The following is a 26,858-nucleotide window of genomic DNA, read 5'->3' as shown; positions in this document are numbered from 1 at the left end:
AAGAGGATTAAAAAACATCATAAAGATTATGAGGAACACACTTCAGAATGCTAATGGAACATGAAGGTAGTTGTGCTCTTCAGTGAGACTGAACCATTAAAATGAAAAGATTAGAGTCACAGCAAAATACACTCTGTATACATCTCTTGAAAACAACACTTTGACATTTAGGGAAAACATTTCTTCGCCTTCTTTCCAAGAGTTAGGTGAGAAGATCCTTACGTCTGTTTTTGTATGGATTAAACACACGAGATATAACATGGTAGGTGGATTTTGTTACCTTTCAACTAAGGCAGGCAAGCTATTTTTCAACTCTCCCATATTTTTTAGTAAGCTACCACCAGCTGCTTGCTGTAGCTTCATATTTTATGACTGACATGCAAGTGGTGACATGTGATTTTTTTTCATCTAACTATCAGCAAGGAAGCAAATCAGCATATTTCCAAAAATGTCTAACTTTAAAATTGGTAAAATATACAGTAGGTTATTATTTTGCAATACCAAACCAATACAACGTCACAATCACAACTTTTGTCTTGATTGCTTACTTTTTGTAAAATCATTTGAGTGAGTGTTTTAATGATTTGTAACCAAGTTTTATTTTTTATGTAGCCTTTAACAGTAATACATGTAATTGAAGTCTGTGGTGGCTGAGAGAGCTGAAGGCACTGCAACTTAAGAACCACAACTAAATCGATAAAATAAAAAACAACTTATGACAACACATAAGCAACATAAGAAGTAGCACAGCAAAAACATCCATCTGTAAATACAGAGGACACAAGGAGATAGATATCTACTAACTACTAACACAATCTAAGTTTTCAAGGTACACTAAAAACGGGTGAGCATGCTAGCAATTAGACACATATAGCCAATACCTCCAATAATATTCAGAATGTTCAGGCTAAAATTAATATAATTAGCTAAGATAATTATTTTAAAAAATCACTGCTGTATTCATCACTTTATAATGCCGCCCAGAAGTCCTCATAATGCTGTGCTGTATACGTGCTTGGTCAATGTAACTTATTTGTTTCCCCCCCCTTTTAACATGGCATAAAGGTTCTATTTTCTCAACTGAACGTACAAAACTATAAATCCGATGTTCCTTCTGTGTGCATCTGAATCTAGATTAGCAAAGTGAACAAACTTTAAGGTTACTTCGCTGTTATTTGACCGATGATAAAGGTCACATTGCTCTAAAAGCGTCAGGTTAGCTTTATGTCTAGAAGTGCGTCTTATATAGACATGACCTGTGACTTCTATTAATATACACAGAGTAGGGGATGTAGGCCACAGGGCTTTAGTGCTGTCTTGCAAATAGCTAACGTGAGTCTGAGGCCTACCATGAAAGTATATGCCATCTGCTTCTCCCGGTCCACAGGTTTGATGAGTGTCAGGTAGCGGATTATCCCAGTTGGGGTCAGGCTGAAGATCGTGGTGTAGCCATCCAAGGTAATCTTCACCATGGGGTCTTTCGTCTTCCAACAGAAAGTCATACAAATAGAAACATGTTACCATGGTGACATGAGTGTCTCATCAGTTTTTTCCAAGACTGCAGCTGTACAGCAAATTTTGAACAACCAAAGAGTTAAAAAAGTAATCTCCTGGCCGGTCTCTCATCCATCTTAAGAAAACAGTAGAGAGGGGGCTGAGGATGGAACCAGAAACTAATGTCTTTTTCATATTATTGTATCAATAACAGAAGGAACAGAGGAAATGACTTATTGCCTTAGTTCCTTTGTGGGGAACAATTATTGACCGTATTAAGACATCAAAAATATCTGTTTTACAGCTTTTGTTTCAGCTGTCTAGATGCTCAATAAGCTGAAAAGTATTATTTTAAAAAGAGCCATTTGCCAAAGATGTGTCATTTCTGCTGTAGCTCAGCAGTGTCAAAAAAAAAAAAACAACCCGGAGTATAATGTGGTCCACTGCTGCGAGTCGGCTTCGATTCACGCCCATCAATGAGTGCTCTTAAGAGTTTGGTAAACATTAGGACTGGGTGGCTTATTGATTTTGTTATCTCTGTTTCCACTCCACTTTGATTTGTTAATCCTGTCCAAATACTAGGTAAAGGGATATTTTGAAAGATGAACTAAACACAGTAGCCATTTGTTTTGGCTGTGTGTCTACCTCTGTGTTCACCCATTTGAATCTAAATCTAAATATAAAGTAAAATAAATATAAATATTAATATAAAGTGTTTAAAGCGTTCTCCAATGTCGGTGGGGGGTGAACTCACACAAACATGCACCCAAACAATCACGCAATTTGTTAATTGTGTAACACACATATGTCCAAGCGCTCCAATCATCCAACTAATCAAACAAGAATCAATTCATAAAACAAGGTCTTTTGAACGAGTAAAGTTGGCATTCAAAGGGAACAACTGCATAAGTTTGGATATAAGCAAACCACAGCAAACACATCCATCTGCATATAAAGAAAGAACACAGCACAGCAAAACACTCCACACAGATACTCCCATTAGGATACAAAAGTCAGTGCATCAGCTAAATTAACCTACACACACCCATCATCACCAGAGATGTGCTTAGTATTTAATTCGCCATTTCTGCTGTTGTGAACACACTAAAAAGCTCACAGTTTCGTTTTTCTCTTCAAAATAGAGTTGGAAAGTTGATTATAGAATGTCTCCAGCAGTGATGAGTGCTCTCAGTTTGTTTTTACTTTTAACAAAATGGTACACGAACTAACAGTGGGGATGTCCCGAGTCAGTTTGCATAATAGGAATCAAGCGAATCATGACTTCTTTTAATTGGCTATAAAAAGCTTATCGCCTTCTGATCCTTTGTTTATTGCGACTTATTGGCACTCCGTGAATGGCAACTGTCAAAGCTGCCCAATTTCAATATATTACAAAGCGCTGGAACCACTTTCTAACACATAGCTTTGCAGGCAAACATATATCAGTTTGGTCTAATGATAACTGACATTTTCCCACAATGGCAAAGCGAGTATTTTCAGGTGCACCAAACAAACAAGTTTAACCTTCAGCATTCTGTTACGAGTAGAGATGAAGAGAAGTTTTTGAGATTCTGTCTTCTTCCTCCCTTCTTGCCTCAGCAGCTCCACACTGGCATACCTCTTTCCCAAATTATTACAATACTACAATACAATGCCATACAAAATATTGCAAGAAACCAATTAAAGCTGTGTTAGGTTTAGTGCAGAACTGTTAAAACATCCAAAGCTCTTAACTGAATTGGCTTTACGAATAGACTGATGACGTAGGCCTACTGTTAGCTATCAAAAGTGCACAGTGTGCTGCATGAGCTGTATTATGCAGGAAAATATAAATATTGGATTAACTTTGGTAACAGAAGATATCTAATATTAAAAAGGACTCACATCAGAGATTAGGAACAAGAAACTTGATCGGAACATCCCTATACTACAGTTGTGTGTCTGTGTGTGTGTGTGTGTGTGTGTGTGTGTGTGTGTGTGTGTGTGTGTGCGTCATTGGAACCAAAAGCACCCCCTTTACCTACAGGTGTATCACCAGGGGCCAGCTACAACAGGGACAAAAATACAGTGGGAAAATGATGCATGAATGGGTTACTTCCAGTTAGGACACAACACAAACACATGAATAAATGTGGACCTTTAATCAATGTTTACTCAGTGCACTACAGGTTCTTTGTGTTTGTGTGCACACATGCATGGGTGGACGTGTGTTAAGTGAAGGCAACGGTGAGCACAGGCTGATAAAGCCGTTTTCTTCCTACCTCCTCAATGTCATTGTCCAAAGCGATGATTCCCAGGGGGGCAGTGAGGTTGGCACTGGCTGAGATGGTCGTACCGACTGGGGAGGACTCACTCACATAGCCCTGGTAGGTGTCGGACTGGAAATACGGTGACTGGTTGTTTTCATCCAGGATTTCAATAATGAGGTCAGCATAGGCTGGGAGGGGGTGACCGTTGTCCTGTTCAGCCTGAAAATGAAGAAGAAAAAACCAACAAGAGAGAAAGAAAGTCTTAGTCAGCGTGTCAAATATCAACAAACTTTTAAAAACGTATAATAAACTGAAAACCAATCTGCTGGAAATTTATTAAGAAGAACTAATAATGAATTGGATGATGAGAGTAACACCCTCAAGAGTTATGCCGTCCCAAATCTCATTCAGGCGCAGGGACAGAAAGGCGTAATTTCTCTGAGTGTCATTTCAACTACAAAAAGCTACATTGATTAAATTTAATCAGGGGTCCACTTAGAATTAGGCCTTTGTAATTACCAGGGCACTTAACGCAAATACCATCATTTATAGGAGAGAGAGTAATTAGTGGCTCTTGCTACTCCGTCAAATGAGTGACCAATGATGGGAGGAAGCTCAACGGAAATATTAATGGCTAAGTCAGTGCCAGAACTAAACAATTAACTATTAAACGAGTGTAGGCTACAAGCATTTGTTTCATGTTTGGTCTGTTTTCATTGCTGATTGTGAAAACTTTACAGATCTAAATTGTGTGTGTTTCTGTACATGGTTGTTTTGCATGAAAACTCAAATTAACTGTAGAAAAGTCCGAAATAATGCATTCCCAATTGCCACTTCTTCATCTCTTGGGCGTGTTAAATATCATTCTCCAAAAGCAGACATGCAGCATCCAGCCACAGAGCAAAACCCAATTAAATGTCACCTTCGAGGTCTGCTGAAGACAACAATATGGTGATAAATAATAAAACTGCTGAATCAGGAATGTTCTCAAAAAATCCCATTCCAACTACATGAAATCAATAGACTTTCTTAATCTATAAAATATAACAAAGAACTAGAACATGCAGTGTAACTAGCAATAAAACATGTTACATCATAAGTTACACATAAATCCCTAGAGCTGTAAACTCTCCCAAAAAGCTTGAGTAAAATTGGTGAAAATGACTCAAAATCAGTTCATATTTGTGTCACACACAGTGGAACACGCGCCGTTCTCTATCACACAATCCCCAGAATTTAAACATTGCTTCTCCTTCATTTTCCAGCACAGTTGGTGGGTGACATGACTGCATAAGTAACGCAATGCATTACCACAAATTAAAATGGGTGTTATTCAAACTGTATAAAAATCTAAAGAAGCTGTACTTTAACCCAAGTTGTGTCTGACACCAGCACAATGAGACCAAACTAAATGAATGTGGTCTGGTCAGGCTGTCACTGCAATATTTCCCCTCCTAAGTACATATGTCACTATTGGCTCCCACACTGGGATGCTTCAGAAACATTAAGGCTTTGAAAATACAGATGGAGAGGGGGAGTGAGGCGACATCAGTTTAAGCCATGACCTGGAACAAATTCTGCACATTAGCTCAATTTCACTGGGCTTGTGTTGCAGTGTGCTGATTGTAACAGGAGAAAATAGTTAAATGGTAAAGTACAGGAGCCAAAAAACTCTTGTTTATCATCTTGTTTGTGTATCCCATGATGCAGACCCCCGTTACACACTCTTTGCAGTTTTGGCACATCCAATTGAGTTTCACACCTGTTTTTATTGCCATCATTATGTCATACCAGACTATCTCTCCCTCACGTCTTTTTCCCTTATCTGAGTGATAATAAAGAATACCCACACTGCTCTGACCCAAAGATCCAATCTGCTCACACAAACACCTGAAGGAAAAGTGCTGTCATTGACAGACGAAGTGTGTATGCCTGTGTGTGTGTGTTCTTTCTTTTTCCTCAATGTTCACACACACACGCTTTTTTCTCAGAGGGAGAAAAGATGGGATGTAGAATTACAACATTCCCTGGTGATTTAGCTCTTTAGCGGTGTCCCTATTTCTGGGAGGCAGTGCTAAATGACCTGCGCTCCACTGCTACAACACACAGGCCTGCAGGAGATTCACCGCTACCAAAAGTCACTGTTTATCACTCAGTCTTGATTCTCTTGTCCTGACTCCATCATCCTTAAAGTTTCATACTGTATCTCTTTGCCTTCTTTTCTCTATTTAACCAGATATTTTCTCTCCATCTCCATCTGCCTTCATCATTTGTCTTCATTTCATCCTAGTCAGCTCGGTGAATACAGCACCATCAAGATCAATCATGACTTTTTTTCTAAAACATGCTTGAGATGCTGCACCATATTCCACCATTGGCTTTTTTATATCTCCTAAAGCATTGGCTATGTGCACCACATAATGTGCTGCATCACAGCACTCTCAAGATACCAAAGTCTAATTCTCACTTTCTTGCCCCTCTGAGTCCTTAAGCAATGGTTCCTCCCCCTCTCCACGTCTTTGAGGTAGATAAGGCTCCCCATCCACCTCCACACAAATCTTTCTATCTATCTTGGACCTATCCTGTTCCTCTTTTGAAATATCTCCCTTCGTCTATCTGTGCACAATTCTCCCGAAGACATGCAAAATGTATCTTATATGACCTGTCCCCCCTCCCCTCCTTCTTGTTGGGGAAATCAGCTCTTCCTCTCATCTCTTCGCTCTCCAGATATTCCCGTAAACAGCAGGTTATGCAGTGCTCAGACATGTCTAGAGGTTAGTGATGGGTGGACGGAAAGTTCATCTGCTCTGCTGCTTTACACCAGGAGGACTGAGGCAATCCCAGACTCTGCTCTAAATTAGGATTCATGAGGGTGCAGCAGTATATCCTCCTCCTAAGTCCATAAATCATAACATCTTTTTCACCCCCATCTCCAACGCAGCTAAAGATAAGGTTAATGGCCTTCAGGACCGGGGTTATCTAGGTGGAGCAGGTAACGGTGCATGCTTAAATTATTAAAATGAGTTAAACTTGATGTGGCACAAGCACATTCAAAATATGAGCACCGAACTGAGGTGTTTAATTAAAGTAATTAAATGTGGCCACAGCAGGAGAACCAATATTTTATGTGGGCTAAACTCTGATAAAGATAATCAAGTGCCATCACTTTCAGGAAATGCAGAGTTCACATCAGGCAGTACACTATAATGCCAAAATCTGTGCAGAGCGGCACACTCACAGCTTGTGTGTGGTGTACTGTGGTGTACCTCCATTGTTTTGGGGAAACTGGACCACCTCACATTGTGTATTAATCTATTCACATTAGACATTTTTTTGATATTTATGTGATAGTTATATAGTCATTGGTTTTGGGCTTCATTCATCTGTTACTCTCCGACTTGAGTCTCTGGACATAATTTTTCTTATTAAAGGCAGTTCACATCACTGTACAGATAGATGACACACAATAGCTTTATATGTAATGATAATATCTACATTGTTTGACCAATAACATTTTCACTGGGGTGTAGATAAGCTGTTTTACAGGGTATTGTAAGTGGATCAAACATCAAACATCCAGCTAAAGCGAGACAATAAAAAAAAAGTGTGTGCAAGGGTGCGAGACAGCGAGACGTATTTATCAAGTAGTTAAAGTTCTCAAACTCACTGGACACATGATAAAACCACGGTCAATTCTTTTACAGAGTTTTCTCTCCACTGTCCCACATTTCAAATACTTTTCCACACAATACACACTTTGCTTAACTATGACACATGTTGTCCATTTGTAGACAGTGATCCACCTGCAGAGATCTCATTGCAAATTGTATTGACGTATTTATGACACTTGTTTCCATGACTTTTCCAAAACCTTTTGGGAATTCATGTTTACCAAAACTATTCCTGGCCTGGAAAACATAATGTTCGAATTCCATGACTTTTCCAGGTTTTTCATGTCCATACAAATCCTGTAAATGATTTTGTTATTTCATGCATGTTTTTTGTTGTTGTTGTTTTTTTAACCAGCCTTGCACCATTTTATTATTGATTATTGACATGATTATTGCCATTCAAGATGGGTCTATTTAATTTAGCCTGCTCATGGTGTGGCCTTACATTACATTTCACTGAACAGTTGTGTGGTGGGTGACAGTTTCAATAAAGAGGCTTGACATTACACTTGACATCAGTATCGGTGATATTGTACACGTTTTAAAATAGAACTAACAATAAGTCCCATAATGCAACAGTTAAGAAGCAAATAAGCCAAGTTAAATTTTATTGTTTACCTTGATGATGAGGGTGAACCTTTGATACAAGTCCCTGCTGATAGGCTGCAGAACACGCAGCTCTGCAGTGGTTCTATTCAGGGTGAAATACTCTGAATATGTGACTGGATGACCTGTAATAAAGAGAAAGAACATTCACAGATTTGGATTCAGTGCACTTTATTGTACCATCCAGAAAACCGGAATGAACGTTCAGAAGTCAGGTCAGAGCATAGTGACCGGGCCAAAGAAGATAAAATGTGTAAAATCAATGAAGATACGTGATGAACCTACCAACCAGGATGTAGTAAAGAATACCAGGTCTGTCCGATGGGGGCTGTATGTTTCTGTCCATGTCTACTGCCTTGATAGCAGGCGTCACATTCAGTGGGTTCAGTTTGCTCTGGGGGAGTCAATCAACAACACAGAAAGATAATCAGGGGCAAAGCCATTCATTTTTTGTTGATTGTGTAGTTGCAAAGATACCTTCTCTAAAAATAACTTTGAGTTCATCATTATGCAGCGACATGAATGACAATGTCTTATGAAACAGAATATTCTAATAAATAATCTGCTCTGGAAAACAGATTTTCTGCACTGGATAGTAAAATTTTGCCTGCTGTATAATCTTATATGAGCTGTTGTATATAACTTGTAACTCCTCTCTTGTCGTCCTCCTCCAAGTTAAAAACAGTATTCTCAGTAGAGAAGCATGCCTGGACTCCTTTCCTGGCCCATTAAACTGTTTTCTGCTTTTAAAGGGCACAAGAGGAGCTGCTGTGACTGGGCATGCTTTAAGCTCGCCCCAGCTCCACCTGCTGATATTGTATTCCTCTTAATAATGTTTCTGCCTCAGCCCGTGCATATTGTGCTGTGCTGTGATGTGTTGTGCTGTGCTGTGCTGTGCTAAGAGACGCTAAGAAGCTGCAACCACGTGTATTTTTCCCACACTTGTGCTTTTAGTTACAATCAACCTCATTCTCAGGATAAGGCAGTGGGTGTTTTACTCATTGTATTGCAGTCTCATCATATCTAAAAAGGCTGCCACCACTGAATATTAAAAGAAAATAAAAAAAAGATTTCTCATATCCAATTCAAGAACCAAATTTCTGATGGAGGGCAGTGCCTTCGTAGTCATAATCCATAGCACACTGGCCAATTATTAGATTATTTAGTTAATAAGCCAGTGCTATTAGATGAATTCCTCATCAGCATGCTTCCAAATATGCCTGAAAGAGTTTCGTATCAAGGCTAATCTGTTTGTGGTGCTGTAGGCTGCTTTTCCTGCTCGTGCATACTCAGACACCATCAGCACTAATTATCCTGCACCACCTCTTCACTTTTGCACCAACATATGGCTAAGTGAGAATATGTTTAGCACATCACATTTATGAATACCTCTACTCATGCAAAATGCCTCCACACGGCTGATACAGTACTGTATGTATGCTAAGAGGCCTGTGCTAAACTTCCTTAGTGTAGACACATGGCACATGGCTAACAGCTCTCTGGCAGGAAGAATCCCTCCCCGAGGGGGTATATTTATATCCCTCAGCTCTGGAGTAATCCTTACACCCCTCCCTAACCAGCCCTCTCGCTTTTACAATGTCTGGAGGTGCGCTAAATCAAATCCCCCTGGCTCTGCACAATGATGATTAGCTATAATACCCTCCTCCAGCAGTCATTATCCAGGGGACTCCACAGCCCACATTATATCCCCCCAGGGCAAAAAATAAATACAGATCAACTTAATAATGCTTGTCTAGCCATTGTGATTAATTACAATACACTCATCAATTATGAGAAGACAAATCTCCCCGTGGACAGATATGTTAGCATAATGGTTACACTGCAGAATGGAGAAAAATCAGACACCAGCAAAAAACTGACTGAACACTGTAAAGCTAATGTAGGCCATTCCTAAAAAAATAATAAAATGAAATTGGATGCTGTTTAAGGAATGTAAAAGGATGAGAGCAGAAGGTAAATGTTATGAAACAGACCCAGTACACCAGCAATACTTTGGAGAGACTGTAAATGTATACAGGAGACCTTCCACTGAGAGTTAATTAACGGTGTACATACAGTAAAAATAAATGTGACATCACTGTATCATCAGGCTATATTGGTGCAACTTTCTGGGGGGATAAAGCCGTGCAATGTTTAGAGGAGGAGAAGCAGGAGGACAGGGAGAGAGGCCTACATTTTTTCACACTAATGAAAAAGCTTTGGTTTGTGTAGCCGGTGCTCCCAGGTCCTGCATACTTAGCAGTCTGCAAACCTTTTATCATAAATTATACATTACATGGGCAAACTCCAAATGGAAAGTCTGGACAAACAACTGTGACTGACTAGGGCTGCTCCCATTCAACTACAGCTACATATACACATGGTTATACATTTATTTTATCACTCCTTTTCTCTGTAAGCCTCAATCCATAACCTGATTTTCTCAACCAATCTATATAGCTACCATTCTGTCCATTCTGTTATTGCAGGCTTCTCTTTCTAGTCTCTGTCTCACTCCAATTTAATTCATTTCAGTTAAGCTTGAAATGTGTCAACCCAGTGCACTTGCTGTCTTTTCCCAACACTGCATCAGAGCCGTATTCTCAGCTAAGTGGAACTCATGTCATCAGGCTCAAGTTTGTGGCACTGATGAAATGAGATAAAGTTGGTTTGTCAACCTACAATTAACAACAACACCACAGAAACAAAAGACCATGGCATTTATTTGTAAAGCAATTCAATAACGCTTTGACATTACAGTAGTTCATTCACATTCACCACAAACACCTCATGGAAGGTGTGCAGTGCAAATAATCACACTGGCAGGTCTACAACATATAAGACTTTTAATGGTTAAGTGCTAACAACACAGACAGCATTAACACCTTTGCTATTTAGAGTGTCTAGCTCCCACCTCTTGCGCTGCGTCTTCGGACTGTGGGAGGGAAGCAGAGCTCCAGGATGACACGCATGTCACAACACAGAAAGGAGCTAGGTCGAGATTCAAATCGTACTGCTCTGACACATCACAATGCCGAACCCAACCTGTCCAGTAAATCCAATCAAATCAAATCCAGACAGCTCTGGTCCTATTCAGTTCAATATGGTTCAATCGAATACAGTCTAGACTAGACTGCTGTCTGCAGTCAATGTCAATGAGAAGACAGATAAACTGTTTATAGATATACAAAGAAATTCTATTGGTACATCACTTATTCTCTCCACCTTAGGCTGTTTATCTGAGCTGCCACATCTCTCTCCCTCTCTATTTTTCTTGCTTCTTTGAACTCCAGTGGTGTCATCCCAGGTCAACTAAGCCTTCAGCTCTAATTGCTGGTCCAACAGACCAGAAAATGCCCCTGGAATTACCATGCTGAGACAGAACAGCAAAGCCTGGTCTGCCTCTAGGTGTGAAGGCAAAAATAAAGTGTAAGCATGGCAAATAACAATATGTTTACCGTGTATACATGCAGCATGAATGTATCACAAATCTGAATTGTGTGGCACGTTGCAAATGCACACAGCAAATGACAAAAAAAAACAAACTGAAATGCATGAAAATACAAATATACGCACATCATTAACAGGAGGAATTCTGTCAAAATGACCTTGTGGAGCAGCAATGTATTCACACTTGCCTGTCTGCCTGGTTCTTACCGGCTCAGTGAATTCAGGGATAGCAACACGGTAGGTGAGGGGGTTGCAGTCTCGGGTGTTGTTCACCAAAACACAAGGCAGGAACATGGGACCCAGGTCGTCTCCATCCAGAACGTCAACTGTCAGAGTTGTGGTAGCGGTTCGTCTGTTGGGGGGGTATGGAGCACGGTCCTAGAGGATGAACAAATGCTTTTAATTTCAATCTTCAGACTCCCAGACGATTTGCTGCTTTGTGCACTGAGGCTACACACTGCTCAAGCTAAAATCAATATAACATGTTAAAACAATGACATATCTCTGCAGCTGTTCTTCATTTGTTTGGCTGTGGAAAAGGGTGCTGGAGCAAATTTTCTAACTGAAGTATTTTCTGCAGTTAAAAAAAGCGACCTAGTAACATTTTTTAAAACACTGCACCAATAACAGGTGAGCTAAGGAAAATTTTAACATGATTTCATGACAAGAGACCATGGGCACTGCTAAATGGTATATTTGTTATCTTAAAGAAGACATATTATGCAAAATGCCTTTTCAACATGAATGTGTGTCACAAGTGTGTCTACAAACCCTTAAACTACGAGAATAGACCATCCTATCTCTTAATCTCCTGTTCAATCTTCCAGTAAATACATGTAAAAATGCTCTGTTTAGTTTTGGCCCAAACTGTGATGTCACACCCAGGGATCTGTTGATCACATGACCTTGTTCAGCATAAGTATGTTGCTTGGCTAATGTGTTTCCCCTGCGGCAACAGAAGAGCTGAGGTAGGAGTTATTGTGAGGTCCCACTTGTCCGTGTACATGTTGGAACATGTTCATGTACATGTTGAAAGCGGTGATGTTATGATCATCAGAGCAGTTCAAATCCTTTTTCAGACAATATTTCTTGGCAAATAAAACAGACACCACAAATAAATGCCAAAACCACTGTGTGTGACACCTAGCACATGATTAGGATTTTCTTGGAGCTGTTATCCTGAAAAATTCTCCCTTGTGGTACTGTTGCTTCCTATAGTGGTGCCCAGAAAAGTAAGGAAGACAGCACTTCAAAGATTGGTGTTGCCAAAGTAATTGAACTCTTGACACAAGCAGCCCAGAGTTCTAGTAAATGCCATCACCATGTCTTCTTTTTTCTCTACTCTGACGTCCTCTTGCAAGAGAAAATGAAATCTCCGTGGAGGAACTCTTGCCAGGCTAAAGGGTTGAGTCTTCTGCTCCCTCATGCAGGAAATGGAGAGAATAGGAGATGGGCTGACTGCAAAATTATTATCTGTCCTGCTGTACTATACCTCTTCCATTTTCTTGTATAGAGAGTAATATTCGACCACTACTTATAAGGGTAAGTGATAATGCAATCAGCTCTCCGGAGGTTGTTTTGTAAAGAGGTTCTGTATATTGAGGCTTAGCTTTCAAACAACGAGGCTTTGAGACACCATGCATTGTCTATATACTTATGGGGAACTCTCAGATCTCAGCCTGGGTGTTTCTCTAATTGAAATCAAATTCTTGGCCAGTGGCTTTGCAGTGGCCCTTGGTCAACAGACATTTGCTGCCTAATGGCTGAGGGTAAGCACCAGGGAAAGAGCATGAAAATTCATTATAATTCACACTGGCATCATTTGGATTACTTGACTTACAATATTTTCTTAGTCATGTTGCCCCATGAGAGCGGGAAGAAAAATGCCCTCTGTGAAGTAAAATCCATAATTAACAACAACTCTGATATGCTAAGTTGCTCTGGTATATAAAGACTAGAACAGTTATCTCAGCTTCAATTGCTCTTAATTAGTTATAAGGTAAATGTAAGTTGAACAAATTGTCCGTGTAATGTCCTAACAGTGTCTGCCAATTGATGAATTACTAATTACAAAGAATCACTCTTATTATTGCTATAACTGAAAATGAAATGATGACAAGATTTTTGAAAAAAGATCTTAACAACAGACAGACCTTAAAACCGCACCCAGGAACATACATTATCCAGTGTAAAGAATGATCACACTGAAGAAGCAAACGATTTATTTTGTGTTCAAAACATCTGCCCCCTTACATAACTGCCAAATCTGAAATATTGTGAAAACACTGTTACTCTCTATGGACAAAACAGGCCAGGTCCCTCATTGCTCAAAGTCCATGCTCGAAATGAATCATCACAGCTGCTGTCACTGAATGTAAAGCACATCTTAAGACATCTGTTTAGTGGCATTAAGAGTTATTCACCATCAAAGGCAATGCTGAGGTAGATAACCTCAAACAAAATGCACAAATCAAGCCTATTAATACAATTTCAATACTGATTCCCTTACGGGTCTTAACACCTGCATTCAAAAGTAACTGTGCTTGTGCAGATTAGCTCACTTACATTGGCTTGGACCAAAACCAGGTAGCGAGTTCTCTCCTCATAGTTTAGCCGCTCTGCAAGAGTAATGTGCCCTGAAAGGGTGTTTGCAACACTCACTGTACCGTTAGATACCTGAAAGAAAGAGAGAGCCGATATGATAAAACAGAAAGAAAAGTGGATGTGAGCAATAAGTCTTGATTGTTGAAGAAATTTACAATGGTGTAGAGGGTATTTATCATGGCGTGACTTGTCCATATACCGGGTCATTGGCGTTGTAAAGGATGCTGTATTCTATATGTCCATTGGGCCCATCGTCAATGTCCGTAGCTCCATTATTTCCTGAGAAGCCAGTAAAAATGGTCGTTCCAACTGGTGTGAGCTACAAAAAAATATGAGAGGGGGAAAAAGAGAAGTCAACAGCTCGAAAAGTCTCCTGTGAACACAACATCTACTTTTAGCAGAGAGCTCATGCATGTAGCTATTACTGTTGCCACTCTACCCTATTAGTATACAAAAAGGAAAAAAAAAATCAAAAAGAGAAAATGTTGCAGTCAGCAGTAGTCTGAGGGCTTACACACACTGCTGACAGAATAACAAAAAGTAAGTATGAGAACCGCTGCCGTTCCCCAGAGCCCCCAGCAAAGTCCACAGGACCAGGCAGCGGGCAGGAGAGCTTGTACAGAGGAGAAGCTGACAGCAATGTAGAATGACTCACTATACTGTTGGGACAGCTGCATATGACTATGATAACACACTGTGACAGGAGCTTCGAACATGCAATGTACACAAAATGTGAACAGCAGAAAGAAAAGCCGTGGTTGTGTAGAACTCAGCAGGGGATCATCTCTTAATCTCAAAACACATGACTGGAAAGTCAAATAACTCGATAAATTGTCTTGAATCACTGCAAGTGATGCAGGTTTGGTTTTGAAAAGAAAATTTGTCCTGTTAGGTGCTCACTGGACCTGTAGGGTTTTCTTTAATTGTGATGATTATAAAGACAAAGCGTCCTTTTGAAATCAACCTGAGCATTTATACAGTATGTATATACAGTATATAAAACACAGTCTCTCCAAGCAGTCTGACGTAAATTGTTTGCTTATACAAGTCTCTTAAAAGCCTCCCTTCATACTTATTTATGCATATTGTATTGGTCTATATATATACTCCCCTTCCCTATTTGTGGGTCATTACAGGCCTCTTTGATGACATATATGAACAAGAGTCATGCAGCGGTGAGAGTATGGAAAGAGTTCTTCACATGGTCAGCAATTTCATATAGTATATCCATCAGATGTATATAACTGAGCGCAGAGCAGGCTGCAACAAATATTCCCAAATGCTCTCCTGACCTGCCAGTTTCGCATGAATACATATGGTGTCGAATGCTCAAACAAAAGGGGAAAAGCACTGGGTGTGATTAAAAATGCACCTATACACAATCATTGTAAAATACAAAGATATTTTAAGGTAAGTTTAAGTTGAGTCAATAACTTCGTTTGACACCAATTGGGCTCAGATGCAAAGTAACCCTCGGAAGTGTGGGGTTTGAGAATTTCAGACTTTGGCAACCCCACAGGGAGTGGGGAGCAATGCAGGCCATCTTTTCTTGGGGATGGGACCCAAGGATACGAAATAGATGAATGAGTTGAAACCAATACAAGGGCTGCACGGATTTTCACAGGGATTGGCTGAACAAAACAAAAACTTGTGTAATCAGAATAATTTGTAAAATGCTACAACATGGCTTAATGTCTTGCTTGATTTACAGACCAACAACAGGAATTGCTCCCATACCTCATTTACTGCAACATAGTAGCGTGGCTGCTGAAAGCGCGGGGTGTTGTCATTCCTGTCCCTCACAACAATCCTCACCTCGTGCAAAATGACAGTACCAACCAGCTCATTGGTGCACTGGACCTGAACCACAATGGTGGTGATGTAGTTGGGGGGCTGAGAGAGAGAAAATAAAGACATATCATTTTTCAAATACCTCGAGTAAACAACATATTTTACAATAGAGGTTGTTGTACATGCTCTGATTCACTTTTTTTCCAACATACAGTCCTATAGTTGACTGCTGTCACAATAAGCTATTGCAATTCTTTTTCTTTCCCCAACAATACACAACCAAATAATATGCACAATTGACGCTCAAAGCAAAAAGAAAGAAGGGAAAGAGGCTTTGTTTGTTTACCAGCATCCATCAGGGTTGTCATGAAGACCAGTTTACTTAAACCTATTTTTTTCTTCATAGACATTATCCTGACATCAAATTCATCCAGTTGGAATATACTTCAGTGTGGATGAAAAAAAAGAAACAGTCAACTAGAATTGCATTTCAGTCCTTTATTTTGCCTGTATTGTATTGCCATAAACAAATAATGGCTTTTCTTTTTTTTATTTCAAGCTGGACAGTGAAGCCTGATTTAGCTTTTGGAATATTACGTTTAATAAATTATTCAAATTTCTGATCAAATGAAGAGCTGTGTGCTTTGTGCCATGTTCTGTTCAAATGTATCTTGGACAGCAGCAGCTTGTCCCGCTGCCACCACTACAGCTCAGACATCATCTGAATGTAGAAACAAGGACGGCCCTGCCCCATCGTTTAATGCTGCTTGGCTTGCGCTCTCCTTCCCCTCTCTGTTTCTTACTTGCAAAGGTTTTACCATCATGTGCTCCTCCACTTGGATTTCTCCTGTTACCTGGCCATATTTCTGAGGTATTCCCATTAGTAGGTTAACATCCAGCTTACTCCCCTTATTCCAACATACTTCAAAAACAGTTTCTTTCCCACAGCAGGCGTAACACTTATTAACACCTATTGCTCACATCCTGCACTGTACCATTTATACTGATCTATATTCGCTGCAGGTTTACTGGATACCCTGGAGAAATGTACTGAACATATTACATACAGACACAGTGCCTGTATTTATTAATTCACTTCCTATATTTAGTGCTAGTGGATGAATTAGCATGCTACACTGAAACAACTCTGTTACAACATTTCAGTGTAAATTCAGTATCTTTTCTCTTTTTAGCTTAAGAACAGTGGAAAAACATCATGAATTCAAATTAGTTATTGAGATGAAGGAGCAACAGGGTAATGGTAGAGATTAAACTGTGTCAAACGTGTAAAATGCTAATTTAGGTTGTCTCGCATGACAAGTTTGATTTATCATCTTCTGTTCACTGTTTGTAAGCAAGAAAGATGACAAAGGACTGCTTAAAGGCTATCAGTCCGTCCATCCGTCCATCCATACATGCTAATCTGCATTAAAAAACCTGCCCTTATTCCAGTTTTAAGAAACCCGGATATGCTGGATAAACTAATAGAAATAATAGATAGAGAACTGACTCCTGACTGTATGAAAACATACTGCGTGTTTGTATAAAACACTTGATTATGACCATAAGATTGGTTAACACAGGACAGAATTATCTTGTGTAATATCTGTTCACACTACTTTTCCTGGGTTTCTTTACCTAAATACTATTCTCTAATCCACAAAGGAGCCCAAGAGGGGAAGCTATGTATTCATAAATGATGAAAATATCCATCCATCCTTCCACTGTCTATTCCGCTTATCTTTAAGGGTCACGGGGGGGGGGGGCGGAGCCCATCCCAGCTGACATTGGCAGTGAGGCAAGGTACACCTGAGACTGGTAACCAGTCAATCACAGGGCTGACATATAGAGACAAACAACCATTCATGCTCACTCTCACACCTACGGGCAATTTAGAGCCACCAATTAACCTGACATACATGTCTTTGGATTGTGGGAGGAAGGCGGAGCCCTCGGTGAAAAGCCACGCAAGCACAGGGAGAACATGCAAACTCCACACAGAGGAGTGTGGAGCCCCAGGTGCAAACTGCAATATTTATACTGCTGAATTTACTTTAAAATACAATTATCCTGATTTCTTACTAGTTATCACAATCCTCAGTCCCGTACTCACATCCCTGTCCAGAACGCGTCCGGTGCTGTTGAGGTAGAGCCTCTGTCGTGTTGGTTCCAGTATCACCCAGTAGTCATAGTTGTCCAGCAACGTCAGCGAGATGGTTCTGCCTGGGTCTTGGGCTCTGCCGTTTATCTGCATGTTTTCCACTAAAACTGTACCTGTGAAGCCAAGAAAAGTCTCCGTTTAATAAAAGGCCCTCTTGCAGAAGGACAGTCACGATCACTTTTATATTCTTAATCCATGTTAAGAAGTCGGTTTGGCGCAGAGTTAATGAAACATTACATGTTTTTTTTTTTTTCAATAGACTTGTGTTACCTGTTGACAAAGTGTTTTGGACTTAAAAAATACTGAAAAGCACAGGCACTGGAAGATGAAGGTCACGTAATGCGACTATAAAATGAGTCATATTACTTCAACTGGACAAATAATCAAAATGGAATAAGCACATTTTTGTTGACTATAATGTCCCCATGAAGCATAATACTTATTTGGATGAAGGTTTTATAACATCTGTAGCAGCAAAGTTTTTCTGCATCACATCCCCTTATTTTGTATGGTTTGGTAAAACAGAAAAAATAAAACATGATTTTGACCACTCAACAACAGCCTGAGAAGACTGTGGAAATACTGCCTCAGATCTCTTTAAACTATTCTACATTAAATGTGCGAAAATCTATAAAAAATGCTAATTATCATCCTCGAGGGCTCCAACACTTTCTGGTTGATATTCTGCAGCTTTTAATCAGTGACTGATTAAACTTTGCCATAGAAATCCTCTGAGACGACCCTCCCAAAGTCTGTTAAATCTGAGGATTGCTTGACTTCTAAGTGGCCAAATTAGTAGATTTATGAAATAACATTTGGTTCACTGAAATCCAAGAAGAACCATGGTGAGGTATTTTAATTGAGATCAACATTGCAAAAAGGAATTTAAAGTTATACTTCAGTCTCAGTGAAAGTCCCCAAGTATAGAAAACAAACGTTTCAAAAGAAAATATTTAAAAAGTTGGATACATACATGCAAATTTACATTATTCATACACACAAATATCTAGAGAAAAAGTAAGAAAATATGTAAGAAAAAGTAAAAATATTGTTACACTGCTGATCGAGATATTGCAGTCACTTTAATGGATGGTGAACATAGATGGAGGTTGCAGAGCATCAGTTTGGATCTAATCTTTCTTACTGAAACATTCTCGATTGGTAGCTTAGAATTTCCTCTCTAGTCTAATAAATCAAATCCAATTTAATATCATTCACGATGATGTGACACATACATCTTGGTTTGTAGTGTGTAGATTAACCAATGGAAATATCAAATTCAGAAGGATGACACAGACTAAAAAAGAAAACAAAACACATGATTCTATGGGCTATTTATGATTCAATGGCTGAAGTAAAGGGAATAACTGATTTAAATCTGTATCACCTTCATATAAGAAGGTATCCTGTGCATAAAGATACATATCTGAGCGGTGTGAGATGCACACCCTCACACAACATGGTAATTGTCTTCTGACTATCACACACTTTCATTTTCATCTCCTGTTAGTGATAGCTCATTACTGAAAATATGAGTCCATGAGAGGAATGTGAGAAGAGGAGAATACTGCAGAAAGAATGTGAATGTGCTCATTTAAGTTTCACTGTTTACGCTTGTTAATACTTTAACATGGCGTGCCTCAGTTAGTAGAAAGTGTGGAGCAGGTTTTTGTATTGCATTGCTGGCTCCCCTCTCCATTTCACCTTAAGTAATCTCCTTTGCATTCAACACATTTCACATGTACAGTGATTAACCATACGCCTAAAGTGAGCTGATGCTTGATCAAAGCACACTATGCTCGCCAAAACGTGAGTTTAGTTTCAGGCTGGTAAACATCACCATATGTGGATTTTGATAGATTGTAGATACTAAAAGCATTAGACATGCCTCGCCAATCTATCAGCTGTAAAACCTAAGGGGGTGGTGGTATTTTATTGGGCTTTTTAATTACTGTCCATAACATCTTGTATTTTGTCCTTTCATAAAGCAGATTTATTCACTTTACAGAGTCACTCAGATACTCAAGAAGGAGCACATCTGGAGGTGTGATGGAGATGCTTGCCTCAAAATTATAATATACACTGCTGCATTTTTAAGCTACTATTAATGACTGTGGTCCCTGTTTGCAGCAGCCGGGGGTTTGATCCATTTGTGTGTTGTAATCAGCAGGACCTATAATTATCTGTCTCACTTGGGCTAAACTCTATCTGAAAAATGGATCTTCTGAGAATTTAATTTAAAAGTCAAAAGACCACCCTGTTACTGGTTCATTAATCTAAAACACAGCTTTTAATAAATATATTTGCCTCAGTAACTTGAGTGGTGAGCTACATCTTTTTGGAACTTTCTGGTCGTAAATTACACCGCTGATAATATTACAAGGGAGGACACAGAGACGCCCGTGTCTTTCTCAAGTTAATTGAACTTCAGCTTTTCTGCTGTGACAGCCAATATTCCTACTCCTCTCTCAGTCACACAGCAAAGTTGTTGTCCTCATCAGTCAAGAGGATGCTATAGACCCAGATCAGACTATAGATCAGACATATGCAAGCAGAGATACCTAATGTTCCACCATGTTCCACTGTGTGTACATTTCAGGGTCATCTTTGGTCAGAGGTGCTTTTGATCTGAGGCTTATAGTGGACTAACCCCACATGGGTGTGAACTCCAGGCCTGAGCCCAGCGTTCAGCTACCATTGGTCAATCTGTGGCACATAGCTCACTTCCTAGTTCTTTCTCTTTTCTCCTCTTGAGACTCTTGACCTCCTCACCTCTGAAGAAACCCTCAGCTGCCAGCTGATCAATTTTCTGCCCTGTGTTCTTCACAATGAGACACACTTTCTTCATGGAAGCAACACAAAATTCTGCCTGAACAAGGCAGAGAGCACAGAGAAGCTAACTAACAAGGACCAAAGAAGTGCGGTTTCCTCCAATTTGCAATCAGAACACTACACAAAAAAGACTCTTGACATCTGAACCACACACTTTTTCTAGCCTCACTTATTTAATGCCGGCTAGCAAAGTAGCAGACCAAAGGAACGCTTTTTTCCTGTAAAGATTGGTAATGTGGTTATAGCTTAGCATTAGCACTGTTTGCACAGCTAAGCCCAGCCATTTTAACCATGTTAAAGTACATGTATGGATTTGCTTTAATGCATTCAATGAGTTTGATTGTTGTGATGTGTTGTTAAAGCTGAGGTTCGTTCACACAGACACAGGGTCCCAGCAGCCTTGTACAGTCATTTTGATGCTGCCATCTTCGTTGTTGTCTTGTCACATGGTCTGAGCTGAGCCGCCATCTTCCCTATTTTGCATTCATTCATTCACTCACTCACTTGCTCACTCATGCTGGTCTCTGGTAGTATTGTATATGTGTGAATACTGCCATTCTCTACAATGCAAAGAACTCCAGAATACTTCAACTTTAATTCCTATCAATGTGGTAATTTTTTATGTGGTTATTAAGTTAATTATTAACCATAGTTCCAAATTGATAGCTTTGTATGTTAAATTAGATTTAATCAATTAAATGAGTTGGACCTAATGTAAATGAAGTACTATTAATTAATACAATTATTTCTGATACTTATGGTATTAATGACCTGTTTGGAATATAATTAGGGTTATAACTTCATTTCATTTGTTCTGGTCATAGTAACTACAGAAAAAACTAAATCAAAATGCTGTACTATTACTATTTTTCACAGTGGTTCCAGGGGGTATGCAAGAGTAAAAACTGTTCACTCAAAACTGAATTAAAATTGCAACAAGACAATTGTTGTTTCCAAAGGTCAATGAAACAACTTTGAGCATGCATGTAGAGATTCGGGTATGTTGTTGAAGGATGGGGGATGAAAAATAACTTTGAGAAAATTGCTGCAAATTATGCCCTGATAGCACCTCTCTAAGAGCTGCACGATATATATTGACAGCAATTTCAGTTGTAACAGGTGTTCTCTTCAATCATTCTTCCCCTTTCTTTTAACGCGCCTTTTTAAACCTCTGAAAAAGTTTGTACTTGTTCCAAGTGTTTTACACAATTTTGAACCCATGTCAAAGATCTTTTTTTCAGGTAAGAGCTCAGACGGAAATTGTTGCAGATCAGTTGCTGACATTTATGAGTAAGAACCCAATTTCTGAAAAGTCAACCAATGATAGAAATCCTTTTCAAGTTTTGATACATCGGCATGCAACGTTGGATACAGTTGCAATATTGCTTAGCAGACTTGGCAAGCACTTGGGGGCCATTACCTCTCCGGCAAAACTTTTAGGGGAGGCCTGAGTGACGGTATAGGTCACTCAATCAGGCTCTTCAATTCTAAATCCATATATACATGCTGCCCCCTCAACATCTAATCATAATGTCTGCTTCCACCGTTGTGTGGATGATACAGATTTACTTGGGCTATGACAGTACAAATGTGCTGTGCCCACAGCTGCCTCTACGACATCCATTACTGCTGCTGTTCAATGCCAGAAAATCTTGAGATCCTCATAACTGACCATATCCCTTCATTTCTAAGCTCTCTATCCCATTTTGTTACCCAACACGGCACACATTCAGTATGAATAAACTGAGAGCCAGTTGTCCAATCTTGCTTCTTTTAACTCAGGAATAGAAAAGATTGAGCATTCCTCACAAACAAACTTGTAGACTGTTATTTGTGTCTTTGGAATGTCCCATCTGGATTATTGTAATTCCCCTTCATCCAGAAATGGTTAGAAGTTTCTTGTTGGCACTGAAATAAGAGCATATCACCACTATCCTGGCATCGCTTCACTGATTAATATTTTTTAGAAGTGATTTTAGGCTCTTACTGATTACTTTTAAAGCACAGAGGGGCCTCTATGTGTACCAGCTTTCTGGCTGGAATCCTGTGAAGTTCCTATTTTGGATGTTTCAAAGTCTACAGCCTGAAGACCATTTGCAATTCAGGTGCCTAAACCCTTGAATGAGATGACTTAGGAGATCATGGCCCAGTTTCCTGATAGTGAAAAAGACCACTTCTACCAACAACTTCAAAATCTTAAAGGCATTTGGTCAAGCGCTACTTCAAGGCGAGTGCACGTGCAAGAGTGTTAAGAACCTGTGAAGTCTGCAATTCGCTGCGACTACACCTTTCTCCATCGCAGTCCTGTGCAGTCATGACTGTAGCGCCATGGCAGCGCATCATTTCTGTCTGAGCAACGGTGTCTGACATCTATGACTAAGATATTTAAAAAACTGAACGTGTCTATGTCCTTACAATGAGTGGTGGTCAAGCAATAGTTATGGAAAGTAGAGCACACTTACAATGCAGTCAAATTAAGACTAGAGGGTATTTATCTCAACCCTCGCAAAAGTTTCTCTAAAAAATTGTTCTGCTAAAAAAACAACATATTCTGATTTGTTTAAGTTTACTCACCAGCTATCGTGTGATTTCTGTGCCCACGTATTGACTCTTCATCTCACTCGAGCAGAGACTCTCATAAATACATGCAGTACAAACATGCGCAAGCTGTTAAGGGGCCCACTGTGCCACATACATTGCCACCACAATTAAAACATGTGTATTATAGCCGCCCCAAATGAGCAGGGATGTAATATCACTTCCATCTTAGCACTCCAAATGCTTGATAACCTCTAATTACTTTTGATATAATTTGACATGAAAAACAGCTGTCTGTTTATGCATTTTTGCCAAAGTAAACTAGAGTCAAAGAGACAAAGGAAAAAAGCTGCAGCTGTTTCATTTAGTAAACAGGGATTCCAAGAAGTGTTTTGAGAAACTGTGTCAGAGCAATCTCTTCCTCTGGTGAAAAAGTGCTTTTTTTTACAACTGCCTTTCATACTGGGTGAGATGTTAGTCATACATATGTGCATGCTGAGCTAATATGGAGCACTAAGCATCATTTTGTCAATACAGACCACAAAATCAACACGCTTCCATCCTCCAAAATTGAGTCAATTTCTGCCTGGGTGACAATATTAACCATTTAGCAGGCAGGTAATTTGCCAAAAAAGTAACCCAAATACAAAGATTTCTTGACTGAAAAATATATACATATAAAGATCACTGTGATTCAAGAGTGTAATGATGTCAAACCTACTCTCAAGTTGCTGCAAGTGTCTACTAAATAACATGTTTAAACCACATACTGTGCCCAGTGTTACATAACTCAGCATCATATACATTTCAGTATCTTTAGGGATCATTATCATCAAGAAAGGTCTTAAAGCACGTATGCATACATGCATACAAAAGATAGAAAACCTGTATACTTATAATAGAAAAGGGTCAGACTGACATTAGCCCTGCATTAATTCCCAACAAAGAGTGCTCTGGCAACGACGCAGGGTCGTCCGACCAAAAGTTGGACCTGGCTTACCGCACAGCATGTCGTCGGCCAAGACACTGCAGTGACATATCAAATTGTACTTTGTGATGTGAATGGTGATGTGAATGGTGATGTGAATGGTGTGTTTCTAAATCAAAAACCTGTGCAATGTGTCGGTGTCTGATAAGCTTTCATACTCATGACTGAAACCAAACTAATGAACTAACTAACTAACTAACTAACTCATATTGCCACCTATAGATTCACATCACTAGCATTGCTATAAATGGCTATTCATGAAGTACATATTGTACAAAAATCTAAATGCTAATTAAGAAACTTCTGATTACACAATTACTGCAGTCATGCCTAGATGACAGATACTAGCCCACTCCAAAATAACTAAGTAACACATCACACATAAACATAAAAGCACTCAAAAGCACACCAGTTTCTTTAATTACTTTCAGCACCAGGAACTATTGTCTGCCTACATCCTCTCATAATGTTGCACAATCTTAAGCTGCTGTTTCCAAAGCAGTGCCTCACGCCACATGTTTAAAAGGTTGGAAAAAGGAACCTCTTAGGCTGGTTGCCAATTTTTTTGGCTACTGCTACCTGTTCCCACACAGATTTGTGTCTCCAGCTCTCTGTGGTGATAAATTGTACTTGTTGTTAAGGGTGGTTGGTTTTAGTGAAACGTATTTTCAGTATTTTCAGTCTCCATAAATGAAGATGACAGAAGATCAATTTTATATGTTCTACTACGAGTATAAACTGTAGGTACAAGTGTGTTTGTTTTAACCTGTTTGTTTCAAATGCAGCTGCCTACATCAACAGCTTGAGTTGAAGACATTTCACACATTAGCAAACAAATCAAAAAATAGTTTTGATTTCAAGACCCAGTTTGAATCTAATGACAGAAGTGAGAATGTTGGAGTCTCAACTCGTAAAATTAAAAATAGAACTTGTACTGCATGGTAACAGAACACAAATAAGACTAACGTGCAAATCAATGTGACACATAATTACTTAATCTAGAGTACCAAACACGTGCCATATATTCCAGAAGATTCAATTTCTCTTGATGTAACAATAATATTCCTTTTGACAGTGAAAGAAGCAATTTAGTCCTGCAAATTAAGTCTTACAGTGCAACAACACATGGTTCAAACCATCATGCAGGTCTATACATCACATGATCACAACTGTGTTTTCATCATTGGAAATCCATGCTATGATGTAAATTTGAAAAGTAACCGAACGACGTCTTGGGATTTCCAAGAGAGACAGATGCCTGCTTTGCTGATGGTGAAAGAAATGATGGAGAATACAGATGTGCACCTGTTACCGTAACACATCTGAGCCTGGAGTCAGCGCTTCATATTGGGAGTTTCAACGGATGGAATAATGTAGAACAGGTAGACTCTGCTGCCAAAAATCTGATGCTTACAATAAGCAATTATTCTCTGAAAACATGTAAAAAAAAAAATTCTGTTATCACGCCCTCAGCACATGATGGTCACATTATACGACTTTTGGAAAGGATGTAATACATTAGCATATGCCCTTGATCGGGTCACACAATATAGTGTACATGTCAGTGGATTGTACATCATTGGTTTTGCACATGGCATCATCCAGGGTTACTTATAATGACTACGCCTAGCAGTGCAAGACCATCATCTACTCCCTAAAAGCCCTTGAAACAGGTCAAAACCTTTAAAGAAGAAACTCCATGCCAGCATAGAAAGAGCATTCATTACCTGAGTAACATGAAACGGTATATAAGAAGAGAATATACAGCTTGGGTATATGATACAAATACTAGATAGCCTTGGCTCTGTCAACACCGCTACAGCGATTTGTCTTCAAGTATTCAAACACATTTTAAGCACATAAACAGCACGGTATGTATTTAAAAGCTATGTTAAAGAGGGTGCTCCAATGCTTTGAATAATACTCACTGTTCAGAATTAGTAGATTCACATGGCTGTTTGTAGCAATTCATGTATTATATTTTCCATCAAGAGTTAAGGATAGTGTTGTTAACATTTGTTACGACTTATTGTTAAGATTTGAATGTAAGTTTAAAGTGTGCATCACAGTAATTCTGATGTGAAACTGCACAGTCCTTCAGTCAATAATATTCACCAGTATTTGTCCTGCAGGAAGCCAAATATCTCTGTGGGAAAATCAGAAAATTGGGGCATCATATAAAGTGCCTCATATAAAGTGACGCTGCATGATGCTGGATTGTTTGCAGCGGGCTCAGTCAGGATCTGAATCTTATATAAATGCAGTCGATCCGAAGCTGAAATTTCAAGAACCAAGCTTTTCATCAAGATGTTATCCTGAATTACAGCCTGGAGCTACTCCAATGATAATGAGTGAGTGACTTTGTGTATTCCTTGAGCGTTAGCATGAAAAAGGTGTCCTGGATATTGGAACTGCCTGCTTCGCCGTCATTTCTAAGCAATTCTCTGTGCATCTGTACACTGGAAAAACATCAG

At 39.4% G+C, this 26,858-nt stretch overlaps 1 protein-coding gene across 1 annotated transcript in view; it reads right to left on the bottom strand.

The window, feature by feature from the left end:
* LOC139210929 (protocadherin-15-like) overlaps positions 1-26,858 on the bottom strand; it is a 132,253-nt gene that overhangs the window by 82,558 nt on the left and 22,837 nt on the right. Inside the window, exons 4-13 of the mRNA XM_070841140.1 lie at positions 17,979-18,139; positions 15,812-15,967; positions 14,274-14,393; positions 14,036-14,146; positions 11,678-11,848; positions 8,306-8,414; positions 8,033-8,145; positions 3,756-3,962; positions 3,519-3,539; positions 1,350-1,484 (exon numbers count right to left, since the gene is read on the bottom strand). Coding sequence (XP_070697241.1) covers positions 1,350-1,484; positions 3,519-3,539; positions 3,756-3,962; positions 8,033-8,145; positions 8,306-8,414; positions 11,678-11,848; positions 14,036-14,146; positions 14,274-14,393; positions 15,812-15,967; positions 17,979-18,139 — 1,304 coding nt within the window. The remainder of the gene's footprint in view (positions 1-1,349; positions 1,485-3,518; positions 3,540-3,755; positions 3,963-8,032; positions 8,146-8,305; positions 8,415-11,677; positions 11,849-14,035; positions 14,147-14,273; positions 14,394-15,811; positions 15,968-17,978; positions 18,140-26,858) is intronic.

The sequence above is a fragment of the Pempheris klunzingeri genome, chromosome 12 (assembly GCF_042242105.1).
Source record: "Pempheris klunzingeri isolate RE-2024b chromosome 12, fPemKlu1.hap1, whole genome shotgun sequence".
NCBI lineage: Eukaryota > Metazoa > Chordata > Actinopteri > Acropomatiformes > Pempheridae > Pempheris > Pempheris klunzingeri.
This window is presented reverse-complemented; position numbering and strand designations above follow the sequence as displayed.